The sequence below is a fragment of the Protopterus annectens genome, chromosome 15.part0 (genome assembly GCF_019279795.1).
Source record: "Protopterus annectens isolate FY-2018-M chromosome 15.part0, PAN1.0, whole genome shotgun sequence".
Taxonomy (NCBI): Eukaryota; Metazoa; Chordata; order Ceratodontiformes; family Protopteridae; genus Protopterus; species Protopterus annectens.
Genome location: NC_056749.1, coordinates 448,729,524 through 448,740,576, shown reverse-complemented (window position 1 = coordinate 448,740,576; position 11,053 = coordinate 448,729,524). Strand labels below are relative to the sequence as shown.

The window sequence follows — 11,053 nt, the reverse complement described above, 5'->3', positions numbered from 1 at the left end:
AAAAAAAGAAAATGAAAAGTTATGCTATCTTAATTAAAATTAAATTGTTTTGATTTATTTACCCCATAAGATTTTAAGTCAATAACATCTGTCTGCTCAGCTCATTCAAATGATGAGATTGGGACAATTTTGAAAGTTCTGTCAAATACTGTTTGCAAATACACTTTGTACTGGGGCGGGACAGGTACCAGTAATTTGTAACATAATTGGGTTATTTGCCGGATTAGGAAGTTTCGCGCCTTGGCACCTGTATTGGGTGGGGGTCAGTGTGAGCAAAGTGTTACTGCCCCTGTGTGATATTTCAGATGCTAGTACTTACTGTCATAATCTCAGAAAAGCACACATGCTTTAGAGAAGTTTCATTAATTTTTTTCTATATCAAAGTTTCGCGGTGGTAAACAGGTAACTTCCTACAACAAACAATGCTACAAGTTCACGAGAATCAGACTGTGGACCGCTATGCAGTTGTAAAATGGCCAATAAGACTGATGAAAAGATGAACTCAGCCTCTAGATCTAAGAAAGATGCACGTAGAATGGGAAAAGAAATCGCATGCAGCACTTGCCATTTTTCTGAACATGGCAAGAGATAGTTTATTTTTTTTTGTGGTCCCAAATCACAGAAAAGCTTAAAAAAGCAAAATAATGTTGGGTAACTGCAAGTGCCCAAAGCAAGAGTTGCACAATTTTTCATTCAATATATTGATGAATATAGTACAGGAGGATAATAATCAGGATGATATTATTTGCTGCAGTGATATTCAAATCGCATCTGAGTGGTAATCAGTCTGAAACAGTGCACAGTGTTGTGAGTGCTTAACAATTTTAAATCTTAAGCATTTAAATCTTGCTGTAAAGTAGTTTTGTCAGTGCTTAGTAGTTGGTAGGATAATGATAGCTAAAAAAAAAAATACCGCATTGACCGTGTCCACACAATCCGTATAGCACATCATAAAACCATAATAATTTAAAATAAATGTGTCTATTACATACTAACATAAAGTTTGTATATACTAAACTCTATATATAGCTAGGAATACTGAAGTTCATGAGTTTAAATTTTTTAACTGGACAATTTGTCTGAAAACGGACAGTTCGTCAAAAAAAACACAGCTGGCAACACACACACACACACACACACACACACACGTGTATAATATCTACATATATATATATATATATATATATATATATATATATATATATATATACACACACACACACACACACACACACACACACACACACACACACACACACACACACACACACACACACACACACACACGTGTATAATATCTACACACACATATATATATATATATATATATATATATATATATATATATATATATATTAAATGTTGGAGGCTTTTTTAGGTGTATATGATGACTTGCACTTTTCATACCTTATCAAGGTTTGTAGCCAAGCAAAAATAACATAATTGTATTTGTCACAGAGTAAAACTGATGTCATGTTCAGTCATTAAATCACAATAGGGTTCACAGTAAAATTGTTTTGTTATATAAGAAGATATAATTTTCTGTAAAATGCAAATTGTAGTTCTACAATTAAATTGCTTAAAATATCACTTGAAATATATTGATTTTGATTTCCTTGATTTATGATGAGATACAACATCTAATGCTACATTGCTAGCACATTCATTCTTGTTTCTTATTATAATTTTTTGGTCAGCATTTAAATGTTCAAAGAGAGCTATACTTTGCTGCAGACCTGTAGTAGGATGATTAAGCAAGAAGCAAGTGTGCAATCTCAGTTACACTGAAGTGCATTTACGTCACAACTGATTGCAATAAAGTCAAAGAATGCAGGGTGCACAGCTCCCCTTCACTGAGGAGCACAGAAGGTTTTGCCATCAACAGAAATATTTTTAAAAGTTAGTGAAGCCCTGTTTTAGCTAGTTTTGATTGGACTAGTGTTAAATCCTTATATCTCACTTCATTGCCTAAGAACTTGCATAAGTCTGTAGACGAAGTGGAAGAAACAGACAGATTCATATTCTATAAACTACAACAGTAAATAGTTGCAAATCTCATTGCTGGGTGTGATACACTCAAGGCTAAAGGTCTGTATAATGAAAAACACAATAAGGTGTCAAGATTGTTGTACTAGGGATTTTGCAAGCACTACAATATAGAACTAACTGATAAATATTGGAAACAGATCAGATCACATGGGATCACCCAGTGCCAACAGTTCAAAAAACAGATGCAAGAACGTCAGATATAGTATCTAAGGACAAAAAGATAATAATAGTATTAATCATTGAAAGTGCTCCACGCAGAGATTATTGAGTTTTATGTAGTAAGAGGCACAAAGCCATAAAATACCAGGATTTGCAAGCAGAAACAAATGCAATGTGGGAGAAGAATACATAGACAGTTCCAGTATTAGGAGGAGCAACTGGACTAATAAAAAATGAACTTACAGTCTTACTTAAATATGCTACCAATATTTGTAATCCCATATGCACTGCAGAAGGAGGCAACTCTGGGTACATTTGGCATAGTTTCAGGTGGTTGATGCATTGCTGGATGAGTAGCTTTAGTCCGAAAATTTAATACTGAAGTGAGTTTTACAGCTATAAGTTGTGTTGTGCGAGACAGTAGAGTGCTTTTTAAAGATTTTTCTTCCATTCTCAACCCTTGTGCGATCATGGATTTGGTATATGTAATTTAGGGGAGGGTGAAAGGGGATTGCCCCATACAAAAAAAAAAAAAGGTTTGTGTTTTTATAGTATTTTTATCTCACCAGTTTTAATATTTATTTCAAAAATTGGTGAGTAGAACAAGCATAATCCATGCATTGTTGGTGCTGAGAAGAGCACTCTAGCCAAACATCAAAGACTGACGTAGTACTAATCTCATTAACTTTAGTGGTACCCTAAACTTAAGTTGTTTCGTTCCCATCAAGATTTGGAAACCCAAAACATTTGGATAAAGTATAGGATGTAGTGTAACTGATGTGGGAGTATTAACAAGCACTTTTCGCAGGTAGATAGGGTATAATCTGTATTGCCACAATGACTGAATACTCGAGGCAGTAGACTCAAAAGAAAAAAATGTGTGCCTAATTAAAAAAAAAAAACAGAATAATGCAGAAATCAAAGGTGGGGCTTGTATAAGGAAAGCTCAGTTTGCTCATTTATCGATAGTATACTATATTTGTTCTCTAATACAGAGTTTGAGTAAAGGCGTTCTCTTTCCTGTTTCTACTTCTGCAGTCAAAACCTAGATATTTTTAAATGTTTAATATTTAGGGAAAACAAATCTGAATCCACATTTGAAAGGAATTATTGTCTTATATTTAGAGACACACATTCGAATCAGTCATCGTAACTTGTACCTCCCACCCAGGGTTGTAAATTACATCTGGACAACAGGCAGTTTATTCACGGATAAACACTCTGTCATCAGTGCTAGCATGATCTTAAACTGTTTTAGCTCAACCACTGTCCTTTTCTGCCATGATACACACACATACTGCATTCCCCTGTATTTCATTTTGATAACTTTTTTAAAGTCGTTAAGTAATATCCCTTTTACGTTTACTCAGTCAGTTTCCCTATCTCTCACCACTGACTTAATTCCATGCCCAGATGCTAGATTGTGAGGAAAGTTAAAGTAATGATCACAGTAATATAATACAGCTTGATGCTGTTATATGCAAGTATCCCACTCTGATCACTGTAATTAAAAAAAATAATGCATGGATCTGCGCTGTCAGCAATGTGTATTGTTGTCACTGTCTACATTTGTATCTGTTATCCTTATTGTTCTTGTTTTATTATTTTTAGGCACCTGTAAAAACAAAATTATCCATGAAAATCAGAAAATTTACTTCCATCTGCAACCTCTAAGCACTAAGACTAGCTGCTAAGAGCATCTGTTTTCAAGTGCTTTCCTCACACAGTAATGGTTTAGGCCATTTACTAGCTCACCATTGATATTACTGTGTCTGAATGGGAAATAAAGAGAGAAGCCAGAGTAATAAAAAGCACTGTGTCTCACTTTTGCAAGAGATTTTTACTTCATGTTTAATGCAGGGTTTTGGTTAATTATTTTCATTGCAGTTAATGCACTAATGAGTTATCATTACTTCTAAAGTCTCCAGAGGTAGGGAAAGTGTATTTTTTCATGATTACATAAAAATGAGTTGTACCTGCAATTTGGGCCATCACTTTTCTGGTGTACAATAACTTGGCATGTACATTAAAGATTTTAATAAGGGATATTGGTTTGTACCAGGCTGGGCCTTCAGTTTTAATCTTTCACTAAGGTAACACCACAACTGCCATATTTCTTGACAGTTTTAGATTAGATTTTAGTCCATCTTTCCATGCCTTGTAAAAATAATGATGTTTCTTGCATCACTCCTGATTTCAGTTTAGTCACCAACTAAGCATTCAGAGGACTAATAGAATTGGTATATGTGACCGATCCCTTATGTTATAGCTGGCATTTTAAAGGTAGTCCCAGCCTAATTGATGTTATGGTACATGTGCAATCAAATTAAGTAGACAGAAGTAAATATGAAAATATATTCAGTTTTCTTTGAAACTTGAAATACACCCATATGGAAGAGAAAGAAGAGGCAGAGAACAAACTTTTAATTATAATACCTACAACAAACTAGGTTGTATAACACTGATATAACTTTGTACAGCAGATTGTTTGCATGAATTATACATACAGTATGTACAAATATTTCAGGCAAGAGTAATAATGCCCTTCTAGCCTGTCAATATACCAACACAGTTATTCCCATAATAAATGTCTAGGTTGTGCTTACAAATATCTAAACTCGTGCTTTTTTTAATATAATTTGATAGTCTATTCCATCCAGTTATTCTGTCAGACAGCTAATTACAAAACCTTTCATTTCTATATAATTTTCTACATAGGATGTCTGATGATTTTATGCTACTTTTTGATAACCCTTAACATTCCCAGAGGTAGCTATCTCTAAATGTCCTACATACCTGAATACGGTCTTCTCTTAAATGTCTATATGAGACACTGAACAAGTTCAGATATTGTGGTCTTTCATAATAACTTAAATTTTCACAGCATGGATGCCCTTGGTATATTTCCACTGTATCCTTTCCAGTTTACTCATGGGTGTTTTCTTAAAAGGTTTCCATATTGTTATTCTATACTCCAGTTTGAGTCTAATGTAACCAAGAATAATTTTATCACTTCTTATTTCCTATGTTTTATAAATCTTCTGATCCAATCTATAGTTCTATAACTATCATTAACCAAATGGTCGATATGACTGGACAAACTCAAAGCTGGATCTACCCATATATTCAGGTCCTTTAATGAATCTACAGTTTCAATCATTGTGTGATTTATTAAATATGCATCTTTCAGTCTATGTCTCCAAATCTAATACGCTTAGTTTTTGAATCAGCATATTTAAAAGGGAAATGTTCCTATGACACTTGCCTCATACTATTTAGGACAGCATGAAACTAAAGCTTTATGAGTATGTATACAATAATTTTGAATGTATTAAAGGCTAACAGTGATACAATTAGTGTTATAAAGTGTCTTTGCATTTAATTTTTCATGGACACCATGTGTTTTCAGTAAATGTACAGTTAATTATGTGGGAATTTTCAGTACTTAGCTATAGGACAGACAACAGAAACACTGATCATGCCAGTTTACTTTATGATGTCATGAATTTCTGAGCAAAACAGAGAACTAATGGTACAGGTTACTAACTTTATAATTGTTGCTGCAGTCATGAGCTCATAATTCCTGCCACGCTGCTGGTTATTCATATGATATAAACCATACAGCAAAGGAAACTAATGCCATTCCACTTTAATAACTAAATTCCACCAACAAAGGTTAAAAACAGATTATTCACCACAGACAGCGCACAAGAATAAAAATAAATGAAGTTAAGAACATAAATAAAAATAAATGCGCTTTCGTCCCCAACCGAAAAGGGACTGCATCAGAACCTAAATTAAGTTATTCAAAAGACAGGTTTTTATAACAAAGTAAATTAAATCACATGATTTTAAAACCACATGACTACTGTCACTAGTTTAAAAATACCATTGTAGTCATGTGGTTTTAATTTACTTTATTATAAAAACCTACCTTTCAAATAATGAAATTTAGGTTCTAATGAAGTCCCTTTTCATTTGGGGACAAAAGTGCAATTATTTTTTTATTTATGTGTTTTTAACTTCATTTATTTTTATTTTTATTTTTATTTGCAAGTCATTGGTGGTAAATAAACTGTTTTTAACCTTCATTGGTGGCATTTTGTTATTAGAGTGCACTGAAGTTGGATTCCTTTATGGTGTATTTATTAGTACCTGTGGATTCCTTTGAACTACAGCTTTCTGTTCTTGTATTCATATGACATCACAAACTAACACAAATATTGTGAATTCATATTTTCAAGTCTGCACCTTCAACTAACAAGTATTCACATGTCAGTGTTGGAAGATGGCATTTCATTACTGGATTAAACAGAATTGGAACAATACTTTCATTACTCATTCAGTCTTAAAGTACTATATATTATGAACAGATGACATTCCATGTTCCTTCAAAATAGTATAAACAAAGATCCCAGAAGAGAAATGAAATGTTATAGATGGTTAAAGCAGATTTTAAAAGATTTTGACAATAAATGGCTTCCATATGTAGAAAGGTTATTCAGTGCTTTTGAAGTTTAAAGACTGTTACCATGTTTTTGATGTCTTAAGGCTATCACAGTAGCTATGCCAAAAATAAACCTGTCTGCAAGAGCTTATAGTACTGAGATCCATACCTTTTAAAATAATCTAGAAATTAAAATTTACCCATCTCATTAATATATGCTCATGCCAGTTTCTTTAATATTGCAGGTATAACCAAAACGTCAGATCCACTTTCTGAAGCAACTACATCACAACCAGCATTTACCAGAACAGGTAAGAACACTAAGCAAGTTTAACTATATTAGTTCTTTTGTAACCTAGTAATACCGAAATAACACAGACTGGAAACAAAAATTCATTACTGGTACATGCAACAGTTTGGTTAAAGTAGCTCCTACAATGGAATCATGTGAATGCTTATGGTAGAAGACTTCTAGAAGATCCGTATGACTACATAGCTGAATACATTTGATACTTACCTCTGATGACAAGAGGTAGTGTATAGGGAGCTATACTATACCCACATTTAAATATATTTCATACTTTTTTGTTCCCATTTGCATGTTTGAATGTGTCTGAATTTTACATATCCAACTTGATCCCAGAGAGATAACAGATTTGCAGATGTATTTTCAAATGTTTTTTTTTTTGCTCACACATACATTTGTGTATGTAATATAATATATATATATATATATATATATATATATATATATATATATATATATATACACATACACACACACACACACACACACACACACACACACACACACACACACACACACACACACACACAGACACACGTGTATAATATCTACATACATATATATACATATATTAAATGTTGGAGGCTTTTTTAGGTGTATATGATGACTTGCACTATTCATACCTTATCAAGGTTTGTAGCCAAGCAAAAATAACATAATTGTATTTGTCACAGAGTAAAACGGATGTCATGTTCAGTCATTAAATCACAATAGGGTTCACAGTAAAATTGTTTTGTTATATAAGAAGATATAATTTTCTGTAAAATGCAAATTGTAGTTCTACAATTAAATTGCTTAAAATATCACTTGAAATACATTGATTGTGATTTCTTTGATTTATGATTAGATACAACATCTAATATGCTGCGTTGCTAGTACACTGCTTCTTGTTTCTTATTATAATTTTTTGGTCAGCATTTAAATGTTCAAAGAGAGCTATACTTTGCTGCAGACATGTAGTAGGATGATTAAGCAAGAAGCAAGTGTGCAATCTCAGTTACACTGAAGTGCATTTACGTCACAATTGATTGCAATAAGTCAAAGAATGCAGGGGGCACAGCTCCCCTTCACTGAGGAGCACAGAAGGTTTTGCCATCAACAGAAATATTTTTAAAAGTTAGTGAAGCCCTGTTTTAGCTAGTTTTGATTGGACTAGTGTTAAATCCTTATATCTCACTTCATTGCCTAAGAACTTGCATAAGTCTGTAGACGAATTGGGAGAAACAGACAGATTCATATTCTGTAAACTACAACAGTAAATAGTTGCAAATCTCATTGCTGGGTGTGATACACTCAAGGCTAAAGGTCTGTATAATGAAAAACACAATAAGGTGTCAAGATTGTTGTACTAGGGATTTTGCAAGCACTACAATATAGAACTAACTGATAAATATTGGAAACAGATCAGATCACATGGGATCACCCAGTGCCAACAGTTCAAAAAACAGATGCAAGAACGTCAGATATAGTATCTAAGGACAAAAAGATAATAATAGTATTAATCATTGAAAGTGCTCCACGCAGAGATTATTGAGTTTTATGTAGTAAGAGGCACAAAGCCATAAAATACCAGGATTTGCAAGCAGAAACAAATGCAATGTGGGAGAAGAATACATAGACAGTTCCAGTATTAGGAGGAGCAACAGGACTAATAAAAAATGAACTTACAGTCTTACTTAAATATGCTACCAATATTTGTAATCCCATATGCACTGCAGAAGGAGGCAACTCTGGGTACATTTGGCATAGTTTCAGGTGGTTGATGCATTGGCGGATGAGTAGCTTTAGTCCGAAAATTTAATACTGAAGTGAGTTTTACAGCTATAAGTTGTGTTGTGCGAGACAGTAGAGTGCTTTTTAAAGATTTTTTCCCCCATTCTCAACTCTTGTGCAATCATGGATTTGTATATGTAATTTAGGGGAGGGTGAAAGGGGATTGCCCCATACAAAAAAAAAAAAGGTTTGTGTTTTTATAGTATTTTTATCTCACCAGTTTTAATATTTATTTCAAAAATTGGTGAGTAGAACAAGCATAATCCATGCATTGTGAGTGCTGAGAAGAGCACTCTAGCCAAACATCAAAGACTTGACGTAGTACTAATCTCATTAACTTTAGTGGTACCCTAAACTTAATTTGTTTTGTTCCCATCAAGATTTGGAAACCCAAAACATTTGGATAAAGTATAGGATGTAGTGTAACTGATGTGGGAGTATTAACAAGCACTTTTCACAGGTAGATAGGGTATAATCTGTATTGCCACAATGACTGAATACTTGAGGCAGTAGCTTCAAAAGAAAAATGTGTGCCTAATTAAAAAAAAAAAAAAAAAAAAACAGAATAATGCAGAAATCAAAGGTGGGGCTTGTATAATGAAAACTCAGCTTGCTCATTTATAGATAGTATACAATATTTGTTCTCTAATACAAAGTTTGAGTAAGAGCCTTCTGTCTCTTGTTTCTACCTCTGCAGTCAAAACCTAAAGATTTTTAAATGTTTAATGTTTAGGAAAAAAAAAATCTGAATCCACATTTGAAAGGAATTATTGTCTTATTTTTAGAGACACACATTCGAATCAGTCATCGTAACTTTTACCTCCCACCCAGGGTTGTAAATTACATCTGGACAACAGGCAGTTTATTCAGGGATAAACACTCTGTCATCAGTGCTAGCGTGATCTTAAACTGTTTTAGCTCAACCACTGTCCTTTTCTGCCATGATACACACACACACGCACACACACACACACACACACACACACACGCACACACACACACACACACACACACACACACTGCATTCCCCTGTATTTCATATTGATAACTTTTTTATTAAAGTCGTTAAGTAATATCCCTTTTACGTTTACTCAGTCAGTTTCCCTATCTCTCACCACTGACTTAATTCCATGCCCAGATTCTAGATTGAGAGGAAAGTTAAAGTAATGATCACAGTAATATAATACAGCTTGATGCTGTTATATGCAAGTATCCCACTCTGATCGCTGTAATTAAAAAAATAATGCATGGATCCGTGCTGTCAGCAATGTGTATTGTTGTCACTGTCTACATTTGTATCTGTTATCCTTCTTGTTCTTGTTTTATTATTTTTAGGCACCTGTAAAAATAAAATTATCCATGAAAATCAGAAAATTTACTTCCATCTGCAACCTCTAAGGACTAAGACTAGCTGCTAAGAGCATCTGTTTTCAAGTGCTTTCCTCACACAGTAATGGTTTAGGCCATTTACTAGCTCACCATTGATGTTACTGTGTCAGAATGGGAAATAAAGAGAGAAGCCAGAGTAATAATAAGCACTGTGTCTCACTTCTGCAAGAGATTTTTACTTCATGTTTAATGCAGGGTTTTGGTTAATTATTTTAATTGCAGTTAATACAGTAATGAGTTATCATTACTTCTAAAGTCTGCAGAGGTAGGGAAAGTGTATTTTTTCATGATTACATAAAAATGAGTTGTACCCACAATTTGGGCCATCACTTTTCTGGTGTACAATAACTTGTCATGTACATTAAAGATTTTAATAAGGGATATTGGTTTGTACTAGGCTGGGGCTTCAGTGTTAATCTTTCACTAAGGTAACACCACAACTGCCATATTTCTTGACAGTTTTAGATTAGATTTTAGTCCATCTTTCCATGACTTGTAAAAATAATGATGTTTCTTGCATCACTCCTGCTTTCAGTTTAGTCACCAACTAAGCATTCAGAGGACTAATAGAATTGCTATATGTGACCGATCCCTTATGTTATAGCTGGCATTTTAAAGGTAGTCCCAGCCTAATTGATGTTATGGTACATGTGTAATCAAATTAAGTAGACAGAAGTAAATATGAAAATATATGCAGTTTTCTCTGAAACTTGAAATACACCCATATGGAAGAGAAAGAAGAGGCAGAGAACAAACTTGTAATTATAACACCTGCAACAAACTAGGTTGTATAACACTGATATAACTTTGTACAGCAGATTGTTTGCATGAATTATACATACAGTATGTACAAATATTTCAAGCAAGAGTAATAATGCCCTTCTAGCCTGTCAATATACCAACACAGCTATTCCCATAATAAATGTCTA

General features: G+C 33.6%; 1 protein-coding gene across 2 annotated transcripts in view; it reads left to right on the top strand.

Annotated features, from left to right (window-relative positions):
- The window catches only part of LOC122789754 (V-set and immunoglobulin domain-containing protein 4-like), a 432,304-nt gene that overhangs the window by 188,532 nt on the left and 232,719 nt on the right, over positions 1 to 11,053 (top strand). For both annotated transcript variants that reach the window (XM_044057190.1, XM_044057191.1), the window contains exon 3: positions 6,901 to 6,966. In XM_044057190.1, coding sequence (XP_043913125.1) covers positions 6,901 to 6,966 — 66 coding nt within the window. The remainder of the gene's footprint in view (positions 1 to 6,900; positions 6,967 to 11,053) is intronic.